Raw genomic sequence first — 20,124 nt, 5'->3', positions numbered from 1 at the left:
CATAATTACTTGCTTAATTTAATTGTTTTTACATGATAGAATTCTTTAATTTGATTGTTGTCTGCTTTTGAATCAATTTCGTGATTAGTGTAGCTTTTGCATTATCGCGTTCGATCATATTGCGTTTGCTTAATTCGCAATAGTTTTAATCCGTTTGCTTTACTCAGAATTCAGGGGCATACTTCGTATAATTGTTATTGCGCTTGTCAGTAGCTTTTGTAATCGAATAGGATCAGACTCGTCTAGGGAATTGGAATTTTATAGGGATCAATGATAAGTCGGAAGATGATATAGTGGGTTGATTCGTTTCAGCTTATTCAAACAATCACTTTTCATAATCACTTATTTTCTGCATTTTTGTAATTGAACACCAAATCAACCCCCCCCCCCATTCGATTACGTTTAATTATTACAAACAAGAATCCTTGAGACGATATCCGAGTTTAATTGTCGCTGTATTACGTTTTTACAAAATTACGCCGTTTTGATCCGCGCGCGACAGCGGATCAAATTGGCGCCGTTGCCGGGGATTCTTGTTTCTTTTAATCGTTTTTAGAGTCATAGGTTTAGTGTCTAAGCGTATAGGTCCTAGTTTCCTCGCAGTTTCGTCCAACTTGCGTTCGGGTGTTTTTGCGGTTTAGGAAAAAAATCTGTTTTTAGGAAAATCGTGTCAGATTATTCCGATTTTTTGTCGATTTATTAGGGAAAAATCAAGGATCAAAAGCCTCTATTTAGGAATTAAATAGTGGACGACACCCTAAAAAATAGAAATTCCTTATTTTTCTATTTTTATGATTTTGTTTCTGTTTTGATAGTTTTAGAAAATTCCGAAAAAATTCTCAAAAATTTTAAATGACGTTATTAAATTAATTTCGGTGTTAGTTTATTTTTCTAAATTTATTTTAATCGTTTTCCTTCATTGTGTTTGTTTTTGACAATGGCTGATAATAGAACCTTAAGGCAGTTAGCTGCTCCTGATGTGAATTACAATGGTTTGTGTATTGAATATGATGTTGCTGCTGTTCCTTTTGAATTAAAATCGGGTTTAATACACTTGTTGCCAAAGTTTAGTGGTCTTGCAGGTGAAGATCCACATAGACATCTCAAAAAATTTCAGGTTGTGTGCTCTACACCGTTGAGGCCTCAAGGAATAACTGAAGACCATATCAAACTTCGAGCTTTTCCTTTTTCATTGCAGGGTGCAACAAAGGATTGGATTTATTATCTCAAGCCAAACTCAATTGCAAGTTGGACAACCCTGAAAAAAGTGTTCTTGGAAAGATATTTTCCTGCCTCCAGAGTTGCCTCAATAAGAAAGGAGATTTGTGGTATTAGACAAGGCAATGAGTCGCTGACCGAGTATTGGGAGAGATTCAAGCACTTGGTATCTAGCTGCCCTCAACACCAGATCATTGAGCAACTCCTTATCCAATACTTTTATGAGGAGTTGCTACCGATGGACAGGAACATTCTTGATGCTGCTAGTGGTGGAGCATTAGTCGATAAAACTCCAGCTGCTGCCAAAGCCCTTATTGAAAATATGTCTCTTAATTCTCAACAGTTCACCACTAGGCACAATTCTGTGCAAAGCAAAGGCGTGAGTCAAATTCAAGTTTCTTCTAACAAAGCCTTAGAGACCAGAATTGAAGAACTCACTGCCTTAGTCAAACAGCTGGTAGTAGCAAAACCTCAAACAACAACTTTGTGTGGCATTTGTACTTCTCCTGAGCACCCGACCGATACTTGTCCGATTCTAAGAGACGAGTCCATTACTGAGCTGCCACAAGCTTATGCATCCAACCTTTACAATCAAAACAGGTACAACAACACTCTTGACCTGTCCACCAACGAATACCATCCCAATTGGAGGAACCATCCCAACCTTCGATATGGAAACCCGCAAACCAGCCAACAACAGAACTCACCTCAAGTGGCTGCCCCTGCACCTTCCGGACCATCCTTGGAGGATCTTGTTAAGCAAATGGCCGTGAACAACCTCCAGTTCCAACAAAGAACCGATGCCAGCATTCAGACCTTGAACACACAAATGGGACAGCTTGCTACTCAAATAAATAACATGCAAGCTCAAGGTTCGAACCAACTTCCAGCCCAGATAGTTTTCAATCCGAATGGTCCTAATGCTAATGTGAGCGCAATTTCTTTGAGATCCGGAAAACTTACAGAACCAGCCCCTGAAAAAAATAAAAAAATCATTGAGGTAACTTCTGAACTTTCTCCTTCTGAACCTCACTCAGCTGAACTTTCTTCTCCTTCTTCTATTGTGGTCGAAACTGAAAAAATTAAAGAAAAGGAGTATGTGCCACCAGTCCCTTTTCCACATAGAGTTCTGAAAAATAAAAGAATTGAGGAGGGAGACAAAGAAAGAGAGATATTGGATGTTTTTCGAAAGGTTGCGGTAAATATTCCGCTACTTGATGTTATTAAGCAGATTCCTAAGTATGCAAAGTTTCTGAAAGATTTGTGTACCAACAAGAGGAGGATTAAGGGAAGTGAAAAAGTAAACTTAGGACAAAATATTTCTGCCTTTATTCAGCCCAAACAATCATCCAAACAGATTGTAGGCGAGCAAAATGTTTCAGCCCTCACTACTCAGGTTCTGCCACAAAAGCAGAAGGATCCGGGAACATTTGTTATTCCTTGTACCATCGGGGATAGTAAATTTGAGAATTGCATGCTTGATTTGGGAGCGGGCATTAATGTTATGCCTACTTCTGTTTATAATAACCTTTGTCTTGGTCCTTTGCAGCATACAGGTTTAATCATTCAATTGGCAAACAGGAGCAACACTCGACCCGCCGGGGTAGTCGAAGATGTTCTTGTTCAAGTTAACGATTTGATTTTTCCTGCAGATTTCTATATTCTAGACATGGAAGGAGAAACCAAGGCAAGCGGAGCTCCCATCATTTTAGGCAGACCGTTCATGAAAACGGCGAAGACAAAAATTGATGTTGACGATGGAACCATGTCCATGGAATTTGGTGACATTGTCGCAAAATTTAACATTTTTGATGCCATCAAACACCCTGTGGAGGAGCATTCCGTTTTTCATATTGAGCTGATTTCTGAATTAGTTGATGACTCTAGTTCTGAACTATTTGCGCTTGATTTTCCATCTCTCTCTGGTTTTGATGATATTTATTCATGTTCTGATTGTACTGACACTAACGTTTGTGTTGTCTATGCTGAGATTGATGCTGCCTTACAGGCTGATACATTTCCGACAGGTGAAGTTGTTACCAATAAACTTGTTTTTGTAGTTGATGCTCTTCCATTCCCGGCTGCCCCAAGCACTCCATCCACCGAGCAGCCCCCGTCCTTAGAGCTAAAAGAGCTCCATGAGAACCTGAAATATGCTTACTTGGAGAGTAATGAGAAACTCTCTGTTATTATCTCTTCTAACCTTGATTTCGATCAAGAAAATAAGCTTTTGCAGATTTTAAGGAAGCATAAAAAGGCATTTGGTTGGACATTGGCTAACATTCCAAGTCATATCACCTTCATGTGTCCATTTGACACTTTTACTTTTAGAAGATTCTTTGATCCTGGAATAAAAGGCGAAGATACTAATAAAAATTTCAAGTTCAATGGACATTACCCAAAGCTATTCCATGACAACCCCACTTTGGAAGAAGAAAATGTAGAATATATCTCTTTGGGAAAGGCTGCTTATGTGATCACTTATCCTCCTTGACTACTCGGGTGTGTTCTTTCCTCTCTCTTCTCTCTCTTATTTTATGTTTGTTTCTTTCATTGAGGACAATGCATATTTTAAGTGTGGGGGAGGGAATACTTTAGTTTCTTTGTTTTTGTTCTTGTTTTGTTTGTTTTGTTTTTTTTTCTTTCTAAAAAATTGCATCTTCTTGAAAGTTTTAGGCTATAGATTACTTTGAGTCGAGTTTGCGGAGACTTGAGAAAAATTCACAAGATCTGTATTGTTTTAACACCGTAAGTCTCCTGCATATGGAAATTGAGTTGAATTTTTATTATGTTTTAGCCTTAAATTCTCATTCTCTGACAGCTCTTGAGTAGTTTATTTCAGCAGTCAGCACCATCTCACACACACTCTACGCAGGGAAGCCGATGAATATAAGTGAGTGTTCCGAAAAAGAAAAAAAAAAGAGAAAAAAATAAAGGAATGCACCTTCTAAGTTTGGTGACCCTCACCCGGTCACTTAACCCAACGGTTGTAGAACCTTCAAAAAAAAGTTTTTGACTCGTTGTTAGTTGGTTCAGCGGTTTCTGGTGCTGAACTTGGTAGAGCGATTTACGGTCCGATCCCCCGCAACTACAAGTGAGTAAGCAAAGGGTTATGCCACTTAAGTACCAGAACCCCGTGCAGAAAAGGATCAGAGTCACTAACCGGTCACCTTGCTATGAGTGTGTGGAGATAACGGGCTTAATGTGATTGCGCCTGAATGAAAAAGAGCAAAAGAAGGATGAGTAAGTTAGACTTTAGTATAATAATATGATTCGAGTTGATTTGTGTATTCAGGAGGTTTATGACTGCATAACTGTGGATTAGTGTTCTTACAATATCCTTAGTGTGCAAGATTAGTACCTATCAATGCAAAGTTAACCGAAGATGACTTGTAGCCTAAGATGAGTAACTGATGATGTATTTGTGCTTTCTTTGTTTTGTTTTTCGTTTTGCTCGGAGTGCAAAAGTTCAAGTGTGGGAGAATTTGATCAGTGCATTTTGATGCACGTTCTTCCATGTTTGTACTTAAGCATTTCTTTGGTTTGCTTTACTTATTTTTATGTTTTAATGTGTTTTTACAATTTATTTTATTTTTGCACTTATTTGTTTTTCGCATTATATTTTCAGCATTAGCAGCTTTCACGAGAAAAATCATATCTTGAGCTACGAGTATTAGATTGAGGCTTGTGAGTATGCGTTGGAAAGATAAGGAAAAGATCTACAACTTTTGTTCAGAAGTCGAGAGCTGAATCGGACTGTAGCAGGGCCAGAAAGTCTGTTGAAGTTGCAGAATTTTATTTGTATTTTTGTTGGGTCATTTGTAGTGGGCTGGGTCGACCCAGTTGAGTTGTAAAACGGGTCTTTGTTTTCCCTAGGTCTAGCAGCCGTACACCATTAGGAATTGAACGGAAAAATCACTATTCATGTACGAATTTGAGAGCTTGCAAAGAATGACTATGGAGAACTAATTTCCCAAGAATCAATTCACTGTAATCGGATGCCACTTTGAGGTTCTTTTATAATTTTCCATTAATCTGTTCCTTTGAATTATATCTATAATCACAATTACTTGCTTAATTTAATTGTTTTTACATGATAGAATTCTTTAATTTGATTGTTGTCTGCTTTTGAATCAATTTCGTGATTAGTGTAGCTTTTGCATTATCGCGTTCGATCATATTGCGTTTGCTTAATTCGCAATAGTTTTAATCTGTTTGCTTTACTCGGAATTCAGGGGCATACTTCGTATAATTGTTATTGCGCTTGTCAGTAGCTTTTGTAATCGAATAGGATCAGACTCGTCTAGGGAATTGGAATTTTATAGGGATCAATGATAAGTCGGAAAATGATATAGTGGGTTGATTCGTTTCGGCTTATTCAAATAATCACTTTTCATAATCACTTATTTTCTGCATTTTTGTAATTGAACACCAAATCAACCCCCTCCCCATTCGATTACGTTTAATTATTACAAACAAGAATCCTTAAGACGATATCCGAGTTTAATTGTCGTTGTATTACATTTTTACAAAATTACTCGTTTTGATCCGCGCGCGACAGCGGATCACCCGCTCTGAGAATACTATATAGAAGGTTATGCAAAGTGTCATAAGTTATTCTCATGGTGATAATGGTGTATACCACCCTTCGACCTGAAACCACTATGGACCCTAGATGTAGAGTTGTGTGCCTTATTGTTGATCAAACATATTCTGTAACTAGATGACCATAAAGACAGTTGATGAGTACTCCACAAAGCATGCTAAGGGACATGAGTGAACTAGATGGAATTTGCCCATCCAGCGTAACAGGATAAATGTCTATGGGCCCAATATTGAACTGGACAAGGATGACACGGTCTATGCCTTGTGTTCAATATAGACATAAGGGGAAAAGGGTAATTATACACATAAGTATTATCACAAAAGGATTTGCCAGATCACATGACATTTTCGCGTCTTGGGTAGCAGTGATGTGTTGCTAGATACCGCTCACTATTTATTATGTTAAATGCATGATTTAATATAATTGTCAATGCCGCGAAAACCTACACGGTCACACACAAAAGGACGAATTGATGAGAGATAGAGTAATTAAGGAATACTGTAATGTACGGTGCACTTAAGTGAATTGTAGAACACCGTAAGGTACGATGTACTTATGTAGAATACGAAATATGGTAGGGTACCACACGCTTAAGTGATTTTGGAATATTATAAGATATGGGCCACATACACTTGAGTGGGCTTTTTAGCTTGCAGCCCACACAAGTGGTTCTATAAATAGAACCCTTGTGTAGAAGCATTTGTGCAGTTGTAATTTTGTTTCTCTCTCTCTCTCACTCACTCAAAGCCTTCATTCGTAGCAGCTAGCACTGAGATTGAAGGAATCCGTTCGTGTGGACTGAGTAGAGGCGTTGTCATCGTTCAACGTTCGTGATCGCTCCGTAGATCTGCATCAAAGGTTACAATTGCCACAAGAGGTAACGATTCTATCACTCATCATGCTCATTCATAAGGATCACTAAAGGAGAAACTTCAAATTCTGCTGTGTTTTGGATCGTTCTTCTCCTTCAGTGGTATCAGAGCCACTTACGAAACCATGCATTTAATAGCTATTTATTTTCTGTGTTTTCTGTATTAATACGATTAAAAGACAGAATGAATCAAAGAATAAACGAGTAATTAAATTTGGCATCATGTGTGTATGATTTGGATGATTGATGTTGACTATGCTTCGGAATCCGACATTATTATCGTGAAGCAGCGATACATTGATCATCCATAGGTTATGCAATTAAGATCGATCAAGTTATATCTATGATATAAGTAATTCTGATGCAAAATACGGTATATATGATATATTGTTTTTGTTTCGTTCATTCAAACACTTAATGGTTGTTTTCCTCTGAGCGATCAATGGTCGTTTGCTTCTTGATCTGACATTAGTATGGTGAAGCAATGACGTGTTGATCAATCATGTTGAATTAACAATCGAGGTGTGTTTGACGATCTAAAATTGGTGCATTAGGGTTAATAACGGCACAAGGGTTGTGTTGTCAAAGAGTTATGTGATTAGGGTTGTGACTGTGCAAGAGTTGTGCTTTAAAGTATCAAGTGTTGATGCGAAAAACGACGTCGAATTCAAATGAATTGTTCATTAAAAATTTCGGGCAGCGGACCCCCGGCTAACTCTGCATAGTGTAATCAGTCACCAAAATTTAATTTGGTTTTAATTAATTAAAATAATTAAAATTAATAATTATAATGTGTTTATTATTATTGTCTTGTGGTGATCAATTATGGCCTTAGTTTTCCTTTATTTTGTTTTGGGTTTTTAAAATACGACATGTGTGTCGTGCCTCTCTTTTAATCTCATAATGTAATTCCTTTTCTCATCTCACTCCCTCGTATGTAAAATGAGTTTCTTTTATGTAATGTAATGTTATGAAGAAAGAGAAGAATTCAATATCAAAGGAGGACAACCTTGAAGATCTTGCTTGGAGAAGCTTAGATCGTTATTAGGTTAGCTTAGGTTCTCTCATTAGCTTGGGAGAACAATTGCGCTAGGGGCCATAAGTATTTCATTATGTATGTTGATGCATGTGAATGTATGTTGATGCATGTGAGAGACGATTTATATGATAAATAAGACGGTGAGATTAGAATAATTGCAAATTCCCTCAAATTAAATATTAAGTTTATGCTTTCCAAGTTTTAGCACTCATCAAGACTAGTATAGGATAATGTAGGTTTCGCCTACGCGAGGTGCATGTTCTATATTGGTAAGGTGCGATGGGATAATTGTAATATCCAATTGCTAAAACAATGGGTAAAACTTAACTAAACAAATTATAATAAGATTATATATGTTTAGAAGCAAGAGTTGGAAATGCTCCATGTGATGGATTGGGATAAGGAGTTATTCACCCAACTAAAATATTCGAGAGTTGTATTAGATACAATTGGAAGAAGTTCCTGCCTAAATAACCTAATTTTGTGTAATCCGCCTACGCGGACTTAAAACAAAGTGAAATGTGGATCTCGACCCACTAGAAAATCTTCCAATGGGATTCTCCGAATCAAATGGTGAGGGTCATTTATTTTGAGTAAAATAGTGGGAGCATATTTAATTAAAGGCCTAATTAAATATGTTATTGATACTTATATTTTCATTATTTTCATGTAGATTACCATGACAACAAACACCTCTAACAACATTTTGCGATCAATCCTTGACAAGGAAAAATTGTCTGGGAAATTTTTTCTAAATTGGCATCGAAATCTGAGGATTGTCCTCAAACATGATAGAAAGTTGTATGTCTTGGAGAAACCTGTTCCTGAAGAGGAACCTCCTAGTTCTGCACCTAAGGCGGAAAGATATGCTTATAAGAAGCATGTCGATGATGCCAATGAAACTGCTTGTCTCATGCTAGCTACCATGAACTCAGAGTTGCGAAAGCAACATGAGAACATGGCAGCGTTTGATATTATCGAACACCTCAAGATGCTCTATCAAGAGCAAGCAAGGCATGAAAGGTTTGAAGTTTCAAAAGACCTTTTTCAAGGCAAGTTAGCTGAGGGAGCCCCTATAGGTCCCCATGTGCTCAAGATGATTGGGTATGTGGAAAACCTTGAGAGGTTGGGTTTTCCCCTAAAAAAGGAACTTGCGACTGATTTGATCTTGCAATTGTTGCGAGATAGATTCAGTTAATTTTTCCTAAATTTCAATATGAATGATATGGACAAATCTCTTCCTGAACTACTAGCCATGTTAAGAACTGCTGAGCAGAATCTGAAGTCAAAAGGGAAGTCCATTTTGATGATCGGAAATGGGAAGAGACAGAAGAAAAGACCCACCAATCAGGGTGATAAAGGGAAAGGCAAGGAAGTTGCCAAACCCAAACCCATTGTTGCTGCTTTGAAGCCTAGTGGAGGCATAGCAAAGGAAGGCACCTGCTTCCATTGCGGTAAGACCAGACACTGGAAGAGAAACTGCCCAAAGTACTTGGAAGATAAGAAGAATGGAGTAGAGACTTCAACTTCAGGTATTTTTGTTGTTGAAATTAATTTATCTACTTCTGCATCATGGGTATTAGATACTGGATGTGGTTCTCACATTTGTACCAATGTGCAGGGGATAAAAAGGAGTAGAGATTTGGCAAAAGGTGAAGTTAACCTACGAGTTGGCAATGGAGCAAAGGTTGTTGCTTTGGCCGTAGGAACTTATGTATTGACTTTACCTAGTGGTTTAATAATTCAGTTAGAGAGCTGTTATTATGTACCTGCAATTAGCAGGAATATTATTTTTGTTTCTTGTTTAGACAAGTTTGGTTTTTCATTTATAATAAAGAACAATTGTTGCTCAATTTATTTGAATGATATATTCTATGCTACTACACAAATGAACAATGGACTATATGTCCTGGATCTTGAAATGCCTATTTATAACATTAATACTAAAAGGATGAAACCTAATGAGTTAAATCCAACTTACCTTTGGCATTGTCGATTAGGCCACATAAATGAGAAACGCATTTCCAAACTCCATAAAGATGGATTCTTGGACTCTTTTGATTATGAATCATATGAGACATGCAGGTCTTGTTTAATTGGAAAGATGACAAAGTCTCCATTCTTAGGAAAAGGTGAAAGAGCTAATGATCTTTTGGCCCTCATACATATTGATGTATGTCGACCACTGAACATACCAGCCAGAGGAGGTTTTTAGTACTTCATCACATTTACTGATGATTTTAGTAGATATGGTTATGTGTATTTAATGAAACACAAATCAGAGTCCTTTAAAAAGTTCAAGGAATTCAAGAATGAAGTAAAAAACCAACTAGGTAAGAATATTAAAACTCTTCGATCAGAACGAGGTGGTGAGTATTTAAGCCTAGAGTTTGATGACCATCTGAAAGAGTGTGGGATCCTATCCCAACTTACTCCTCCTGGAACACCCTAGTGGAATGGTGTATCTGAGAGAAGAAATCGAACCCTGTTAGACATGGTCTGGTCCATGATGAGTCACGCTGATCTTCCAAACTCCTTTTGGGGACATGCACTATTGACAGCAGCTTACACACTTAACCTGTTCCATCCAAAAAGGTTGAGAAGACACCATATGAGATATGGAGTGGTAAGAAACCACATATGTCTTACATGAAAATTTGGGGTTGCGAAGTTTATGTGAAACGACAAATTTCAACTAAGCTTGAGCCCAAATCTGACAAATGCTTATTTGTGGGGTATCCTAAAGAAACAAGAGGGTATTACTTCTACAATCCTTCTGAGGGAAAAGTGTTTGTCGCTCGAACTAGAGTTTTCTTAGAAAAGGATTTTATTTCCAAAGGAATCAGTGGGAGGAAAGTAGAGCTTGAAGAAATTCAAGAATCACAAAGCATTGAAACACCTATGGAGGAATTAGAGCAGGAAACACAAGTAGTTCTGGAAGAGCAACCTACTCAAGTAGAACAAGACCAGCGTAGGTCAAGCAGGATACGTCACCTACCTAAGAGATATGGATATCTCATAACTGATCAAGGTGATGTATTACTCATGGATCAAGATGAGCCTGTGACCTACCAGGAGGCCGTAACTAGTCCCGAGTCTGAGAAGTGGCTAGAAGCCATGAAATATGAAATGGATTCCATGTACACAAACCAAGTTTTGACCTTGGTAGAGCCTCCTGTAGGAGTTAACTCTATAGGATGCAAGTGGGTCTTCAAAAAGAAGACTGACATGGATGGTAAGGTACATACCTATAAGGCAAGACTGATTGCAAAAGGATATAAACAAATTCATGGGGTTGACAATGATGAAACCTTTTCACCAGTTGCAATGCTTAAATCTGTTTGGATTTTACTTGTTATCGTTGCATATCATGATTATGAAATATGGCAGCTGGATGTCAAAACTTCTTTCCTTAATGGGAATCTTCTTGAGGATGTGTACATGACACAGCCTGAAGGATTTGACATACCAGAAGAAGCCCAAAAGATATGTAAGTTACAAAGATCAATCTATGGATTGAAGCAAGCTTCCAGAAGCTGGAATCTTCGTTTTGATGAAACAGTAAAATAATATGCATTCATCAAGAACGAAGATGAGCCTTGTGTCTACAAGAAGGTTAGTGGGAGCATGATCGTTTTCCTGGTATTATATGTAGATGACATATTACTCATTGGAAACGATGTCCCTACCCTGCAACAAGTAAAGTCATGGTTGGGGAAATGCTTTTCTATGAAGGACCTAGGTGAAGCAGCCTATATATTAGGAATTAGAATCTATAGAGATAGATCACAAAAACTGCTTGGCCTAAGTCAGAGTACATACATAGACAAAGTGCTAAGACGCTTTAATATGCATGATTCAAGAAAGGATTCATACCTATGCAACATGGCATGTGCCTATCAAAAACACAATCTCCTTCAACTAAGGAAGAAAGGGATCGCATGAATAAGATTCCATATGCATCTGCAATAGGATCTATCATGTATGCCATGTTATGTACTCGACCAGATGTCTCGTATGCTTTAAGTGCAATGAGTAGGTACCAATCTGATCCTGGTGATGCTCATTGGGTAGTTGTCAAGAATATCCTTAAGTATTTGAGAAGGACTATGGACTCATTCTTGATATATGGATGTTAGGAAGAGTTGACTGTAATTGGATACACCGATGCTAGCTTCCAGATAAATAAGGATGACTTTAGATCGCAATCTGGTTATGTGTTTTGCTTAAACGGTGGCGCTGTGAGTTGGAAAAGTTCAAAGCAAGATATAGTTGTTGATTCTACAACCGAGGCCGAGTATATTGCTGCCTCAAGTGCAACAAAGGAAGCTGTTTGGATCAAAAAGTTCATTAGTGAACTTGGCACAGTTCCTAGCATTGTGGATCCCATTGGTCTCTATTGTGATAACAATGGTGCTATCGCACAACCTAAGGAACCAGATCTCACCAACGATCCAAGCACATACTTAGGCGTTATCACCTCATTCGAGAGATAATAGATAGAGGAGATATGAAAATATGCAGAGTACCTACACTTGAAAATATTGTTGACCCACTGACAAAGCCTCTTGTGCAGCAGAAGCATGATGGCCATACTAGATCTATGGGCATTAGGGGTATGCCTGATTGGCTCTAGTGCTAGTGGGAGATTATTGGTGTAAGCCCTAGAGGCCAATGCTTTTGGTACTTGTATCGAATTATTTATTAATAATAAAAGGCTTTTTCTTTATTATATTTGTCTAATAAAGTCCCTAGAATAGATAGTCCGTTTAATGTATCAAGTGTGACTTAATCATGAGATAACATTAAACATAAGGACACTATTCTTAAAGTATCCATAATCGAGCTTTATTGTGAAATGGGATAACATTAAAGCATTAAGGCTATTATGTATATAGACTGATGCTGACATCTCATGGATCATGGATAAGGAGTTATCAAGTCTTAAACATAGGCCTGAACATTAAGAGTAATATTTATACTGGATTGATCCGCTATGAGAATACTATATAGAATGTTATGCAAAGTATCATAAGTTATTCTTATGGTGATAATGGTGTATACCACCCTTCGACCTAAAACAACTATGGACCCTAGATGTAGAGTCCATTGCCTTATTGTTGATCAAACATTGTCCGTAACTTGATGACCATAAAGACAGTTGATGGGTACTCCACGAAGAATGCTAAGGGACATGAGTGACCTATATGGAATTTTCCCATCCTGCGTAACAGGATAAATATCTATGGGCCCAATATTGAATTGGACAAGGATAACACGGTATATGCCTTATGTTCAATATATACATAAGGGCAAAACGGTAATTATACACATAAGAATTATCACAAAAGGATTTGTCATATCACATGACATTTTCGTGTCTTGGGTAGCAGTGATGTGTTGCTAGATACCGCTCATTGTTTATTATGTTAAATGTGTGACTTAAGTAGAATATGAAATATGGTAGGGTACCATGCGCTTAAGTGATTTTGGCATATTATAAGATATGGGCCACATACACTTGAGTGGGATTTTTAGCTTGCAGCCTGCACAAGTGGTTCTATAAATAGAATCCTTGTGTAAAAGCATTTGTGCAGTTGAAATTTCGTTTCTCTCTCTCGCTCTCACTCAAAGCCTTCATTTGTAGCAGCTAGCACTGAGATTGAAGGAATCCATTTGTGTGGACTGAGTAGAGGCGTTGTCATCATTCAACATTCGTGATCGCTCTATATATCTGCATCAAAGGTTACAATCGCCACAAGAGATAATGATTCTATCACAGATCATGTTCATTCGTAAGGATCACTAAAGGAGAAATTTTAAATTCTGCTACGTTTTGGATCGCTCTTCTCCTTCAGATCTAACGAGTGATCACGAACGGTGAATGAGAGAGAGAGAGAGAGAGAGAGAGAGAGAGAGAGAGAGAAGAGAGAGAGAGAGAGAGAGAGAGAGAGAGAGAGAGAGAGAGAAGCGAAATTTCAACTGCACTAATGTTTCTACACAAGGGTTCTATTTATAGAACCACTTGAGTGGGCTGCAAGTTAAAAAGTCCACTTAAGTGTATGTGGCACATATCTTATGATATGCCAAAATCACTTAAGCGCGTGGTACCTTACCATATTTCATATTCTGCTTGAGTACACCGTACCTTACGATGTTCTATAATTCACTTAAGTGCACCGTACGTTACGGTGTTCCTTATTTACTCTATCTCTCATTAATCCGTCCTTTTGTGTGTGACCCTGTAGGTTTTCGCGACATTAGATATTATATTAAATCACGTATTTAACATAATAAACAGTGAGCGATATCTAGCAACACGTCACTACTATCCAACACACAAAAATGTCATGTGATCTAACAAATCCTTTTGTAATAATACTTATGTGTATAATTACCCTTTTGCCCCTATGTCTATATTGAACACAAGGCGTAGACTGTGTCATCCTTGTCCAGTTCAATATTGGGCCTGTAGACATTTATCCTGTTACGTAGGATGGGCAAATTCCATCTAGGTCACTCATGTCCCTCAGCGTGCTTCGTGGAGTACCCATCAACTGTCTTTATGATCATCCAGTTACGGACAATGTTTGATCAGCAATAAAGCACTCGACTCTACATCTAGGGTCCATAGTGGTTTCAGGTCAAAGGGTGGTATACACCATTATCACTATGAGAATAACTTATGACACTTTGCATAACATTCTATATGGTATTCTCATAACGGGTCAATCCAGTATAAATAATACTCCTAATATTCATACCTATGTTTAAGACTTGTAACTCCCTATCTATGATCCATGAGATGTGATCATCAATCTATACACATAATAGTCTTAATGCTTTAATGTTATCCCACTTCACAACAAAGCTCGACAACGGATACTTTAAGAATAGTGTCCTTATGTTTAATGGGATATCATGATTAAGTCACACTTGATACATTAAATAGACTACCTATTCTAGGGATTTAAACACATAATAGAGAATAAGCCTTTTATTTTTAATAAATAGGTCTATACAAGTACCAAAAGTCTCTAGGGCTTACACCAACAATACGGTGGTTAGGGATTGCCCATGGTGTCGAGCAAACCTGTAAGGTGGTTTTGTGGTGGTTTTAGAGGACCTAATCGCGTGAGCTGATAGACTATGTTTATATATTTGGTGCTTAGGTATAAGAGTATGAATTAGGATATGTCTTTTTTCCTCTTTAAAGGAGAAGCATTCATAAAGGCCATTTGGGCCTAGGGTTTAGGAAACCCTTAGTGACAACAACTGCTTCCCCACTATTAGGGTAGAATATTAACTAGTTATTTCTCAAGGGGTCATAGTTATACTCCTTCTCTCATGACTATATAGCGATAGCAGTATTAGACACATCATCGGTCCAAATGCAAGCCCCCTGCATTCTATGTGGATGTCGCCTGGGTGACATCACTCTAGACGGGTACCCAAGAGTCACCCTTATTTAGGATCCTCGCAAATTTAACTATATATTATATATATATATATATAATATATATATATATATATATATATATATATATATTATATATTATATATATATATATATATATATATACTATATATATATATTATATATATTGTTAGATAATGCTTCTAAGTTGAATGAATCCAGGCTTGAATTGTGAACAAATCACTTTCCTTATAGTATTTCAAGCACTCTTAAATGTCTTAGAGGCAAGGCGCAAGAATACCTAAAATAATTTAGCCTATTTTGAGATTGCACAAGACCGATCAAAACTCGAATGTTGGGAAGATGAAATATGAAATTATTATTAAAGATGATGGACATTTTGCAATGTGATTTTCTAAATCCGGAATGATCAATTTGTTGGCCAAGTTATTATTTCACAAGGTTGTGACTGTTGATGAAACACACCATTTCATCAACACTTTTACTAAATATTATATTGTTTCGCCTACAACAATACTTTTGCTAAATATTATATTATTTCTCCAACAACAACACTTTTCAAACGTTGGCTATTGCATTCTGCAACATTTCACAAAGTGTTACCTATTTTCGAATTCAAAACTCAAACTTAGACAAAGACCATAAAATACAGGAGCAACAGTCATCGCCATATGTGGTAGCTTACCGCCACAAGCCAGCCTAAGGCAGGACGCTGTAATGCCCTATGTGCCATCATATAACTCCACGAGTAGTCTGATTACTCTAATGTATCTTGCTTAAGTTGTATTTATTGTCATGCTGAATAACATAGCCTTTCAGCATCACTTTTCTTAGATGTTATACTCTTTTACCTACTATAACACTTTTCAAACCTTGTACTATTTTTCTTACTCTCCACGAAGCGCTACCTATTTATGAATTCAAAAATCAAACTTAAGTAACGATCATAAAATACATGTCGCGCCTCTACGTACATGCCCTCAGACCTAGTCTTGGTCCCAGAGCCGAAGTCAGTGCCACTAGTGGCAAATCCAGCGAGGGTGTGTGCAGAGGAGACAAATGGCATAAGGCTTGGGACCACCATACTTATCCATGTAGCACTTTATCCACTTTATCTATTTTGTTGAGTTAATTAATGTAAATCTTTATAAAGGCTTTCAAAGTGAGTGATACTTTCAATGTGCGATTATTTCCCTTGCATTTTTTGTTCATTTACTTACTTGCATGTTTTCTTGTCATTTTGGGACACTCCCATGAATATTTATTGTTATTAATTACAACAAACTCCACTTGTTCTAATAATGAAAAGACCAATTCTAGAAAAAAGGAAACAAAGAATATCAATAAAGTTAAGTATATTTCGATTTGAACTTAACCTTAGTAAGTACAACACAAAGTGTAATGAGATTTTTTAGGTAAGAATGCTTTGAAACTGTTATCCCATGGGATCAGAATGACGTTACCTTACACACACTCTTAATGGTTATACGTCTACATCTCTTGCTAAGAACTATTTATGGTCATGTGCTTTTCCTGTTTCGTGAAGTTTTCATGAAAGAAACAACAACTCTCTCTTTGAGACGACAACGTCTCGAGTTCATATAGGTAAAGTTCATATTGCATCTACTTTAATTGAGATACATATTCTCAACATATAAATTCATTAAGAGTTTGAAAAATCTCATCCCTGCAAATGCAATAGTCAACATACATAATGTTTCATGATGATCCAATTTAACGAGTTGTTGTTATCCATTGAATCTTAGGTTAAGGTTTTCTTAACTTTAGATTGAGTTTCTACCCTTATTGGAACTCTTTTCAAGGAGTTTCAAACCCACACCTCTCGAGGTAGTATTTACTAAATCTCTATACAGTGGATTACTAAATGGATCAACTAAATTATAACTTGTTCGTATATATGTGAGTGAAATGATTATGTCCTTAATCAATTTTATCATGAAAGAATGTCTAAGACCTATGTATCTAAACTTTATGTTGTACACTTCACTGAATGCTCTAGCTATGGTGACTTGGCTATTGCAATGTATCAACACTTTTGAAACTTTTAACAGAAGGTCCCTTAACCATTCAACTTCTCGACCAACGGAAGCAAGAGCCACGAATTCCTTTTCCATGGTCAAGAGAGTAATCCATGTTTATTTCTTATTCTTCTAAGAAACTATACCTCAAGCTAGTGTAAATAGGCATCCATATGTAGATTTACGATCTCCAACACTCGATATCCAACCTACATCAGTATATACTTCTAGTATGGCAGGAAATCTACCATAATGAATGTCAAGACTTTTGGTTTTCAAAAGATAACCAAAAGTCCTAGTGATGGCCTTCCAATATTAACCATTTGTATTTCTATTAAATCTAATCATATTACTAATTGCAAATGTTATGTAAGGTCTAGTGCATTACATTAAATGCGTTATACATCCAATTAAACTTACATATTCCAATTGAGCGATAACTTTTCCATCATTACATTTGAAACTAGGATCAAATGGAATGTTTACTTCCTTAAAGTGCAAGTGTTTGAACTTATCCAATATTTTTTTTATCAATATAGTATGTTTGACTAAGTTCATAACCCCCACTATTTTTCTTTACTTTTATCATTAACATAGTGTTAACTATCCAAGATCTTTCATCTTGATTGTGGAAATTAGAAACCTCTTTATTTCTAGAATTCCATACACCTCGTTGCTAATAATCAACATGTCATCAACATAGATATAATGGAATATTAAAATGTTCTCACTCACCTTGGTATACAAACATTTTTCACGAGAACTGGGAATAAATCCATTAGAAATTATGACAGAGTCAAACTTTTGATGCCATTGTTTCGGTGCTTGTTTTAAACCATATATGGTTTTGATAAGTTTGCATACCTTTTGCTCGTTTCTAGGAAGCATGTACACTTTTGGTTGCTCCGTGTAGATTTCATCATCGAGATCTCCATTTAGGAATATTGTTTTAACATCCATTTGATGAACTATAAGGTCATTAAAAGAAGCTAGTGCAAACAATACTCTAATTGTTGTTGTCCTTGCTACTGGTGCATATGGATCAAAATAATAAACACCTTCATTTTGTCTAAACCCTTTTTCTACTAATATAGCATTGTAGGTGTTTAATCTACCATCACTATGATACTTCTTTCTAAACATCCACTTGCATCCAATGGCTATTGATTTGTTATGGAGATCGACAAGTTTCCAAAGTGTGGTTTGACATAATTGAATCCATTTCATCTTAGATAACATCCTTCCAAAAAAAATATTCCCTAAAAGATATTGATTCTTTATACTTTTAAGGATCATCTTCTACTTGAAGAATAATAGGAATCTTATGAATATCGTTCTCAAAATTTCCTTCCATTAGATAAAATGAAATAAGTTGAGAATCGATTTGATTTTGTTCTAGATCCTTAGCTTTTCGAGATCATTTTCTTATCCTAGGGTCGAGTTATGTTTCAAAAATCTATGGAGAATCTTCATCATGATATTCTGCATTTGTATAAATATCATATTCCTTATCCTTTGTAATAAGGTTTTAAAAGAATTCCACATCTCGAGATTCAACAATTACATTAGACTCTAAATTTAAAAGTGTATATACTTTGCTCTTAGGAGCATATCCCTCTTAGGTGCATATCCCTCTTAGGAGCATACCCAATTTAATTATTTTAGGATCCTTGTTACTATAATAGGCTACACACCCCATACTATAAACTAACTGATATTTTGCGCCTTGTCTTTGCATATCTCAATATGGAGAAATATTGTTTTTCTTCAAAGAAACTTTATTCATTATAAGACAAGCGGATAGTAATGCTTCACCCCTTAGATTAAATGGAAATTCATAATGCATTAACATAACATTTATCATTTATTGATATTTCTGATTCTTTCTCTTGGCTAGACCATTTTGTTGTGGTGTACAAGATGCAGAACATTAATGTATAATGCCATATTCTTCACAATATGCATCAAATTATGTTGAAAAGTATTCACCTCCTCTATCACACCTAAGGACTTTGATACTTTGTATTAAAAGTTTTAAAGGCACTAAGGATCACCTTTATGCTTTAAAGATATACATGTGTGAACATACAACAATCATTAATAAAGATAATGAAATACCTATTTCCCCCACGAGTTAGAATGTCATTAAATTCACACAAAATAGAATGCACAAGATCAAGCAAGTTTGTCTTTCTTTCTACACTTTTGAAATATTTATTAATTATCTTTGATTTAACATATGTTTCACATTTTTCGAAATCATTAACATCACATGAGATCAAACTGGATTTAAATAGTCTCTTCAGAGTACTAATACAAATATGTTCTAATCTAGTATTCCATAAAGAAACGTATTCAAGAATATATGCATAATTAGAAATTTTATTAATAATATTACCGGTAGTACAAATTTTGATCATTCCGTTAGCGAAATATCCTTTTTCTACAAATACATCAATATGGGTCAATATTCGTTTTCCCGATTCTTATATATATTTAGTGTCTGGTTTACCCAAAAGGTCCCCACTAAAAAGGTTCCTATTCATGTCGGGGACATGAAGTACATTGAAAATTGTAACTTTCTTTCTGGAAGTTAAGTTCAGTTCGACGGATCCCATTTCAACAACCCTAGGTCGTCCTTCATTTCCCATTTGAATTTATTGTCCATCATTTACTTCTAAATAGGTTTTTATGGGTGTTTTTTTATAAGAGACATGGATAGTAACACTTGTGTCATACAACCATCCTCGTAACTTACCTTTGATTGCCATAATTTAGCTCACTGTAGCGATTATGTCATCATTAGCAGGAATAACATTTTCGTCATTTTTGGTCTTATTGTACCTGCAATCTAGAGCATAGTTATTGGTTTTTCCTCACACATAGTAGCCGTGTTTGGTTTCTTTTGGTTCG

General features: G+C 36.4%; 1 protein-coding gene across 1 annotated transcript; it reads left to right on the top strand.

The window, feature by feature from the left end:
* The first annotated feature begins 937 nt into the window (after positions 1-937).
* LOC127079672 (uncharacterized) lies at positions 938-17,591 on the top strand. Its single transcript, XM_051020055.1, has 6 exons — positions 938-992; positions 1,083-2,218; positions 2,450-2,614; positions 2,768-2,905; positions 3,053-3,403; positions 17,586-17,591. The coding sequence occupies exons 1-6, from the start codon at positions 938-940 to the stop codon at positions 17,589-17,591; spliced, it is 1,851 nt and encodes a 616-aa protein (XP_050876012.1).
* The last annotated feature ends 2,533 nt before the right edge of the window (positions 17,592-20,124 follow it).

This window comes from Lathyrus oleraceus, chromosome 5, assembly GCF_024323335.1.
Source record: "Lathyrus oleraceus cultivar Zhongwan6 chromosome 5, CAAS_Psat_ZW6_1.0, whole genome shotgun sequence".
Lineage (NCBI taxonomy): Eukaryota > Viridiplantae > Streptophyta > Magnoliopsida > Fabales > Fabaceae > Lathyrus > Lathyrus oleraceus.
The sequence above is the reverse complement of the archived record's forward strand: the minus strand, read 5'-3'. Positions and strand labels throughout refer to the sequence as shown.

What these genes read in the sequence shown, in the direction of transcription:
- LOC127079672 (XM_051020055.1), top strand. Translation starts at nt 938, where the DNA reads ATGGCTGATAATAGAACCTTAAGGCAGTTAGCTGCTCCTGATGTGAAT. An exon ending in TCCTGATGTGAATTACAATG is followed by an intron (nt 993 to 1,082) that starts GTTTGTGTATTG and finishes GTGGTCTTGCAG; the next exon opens with GTGAAGATCCACATAGACAT. An exon ending in AAAATAAAAAAATCATTGAG is followed by an intron (nt 2,219 to 2,449) that starts GTAACTTCTGAA and finishes GTTATTAAGCAG; the next exon opens with ATTCCTAAGTATGCAAAGTT.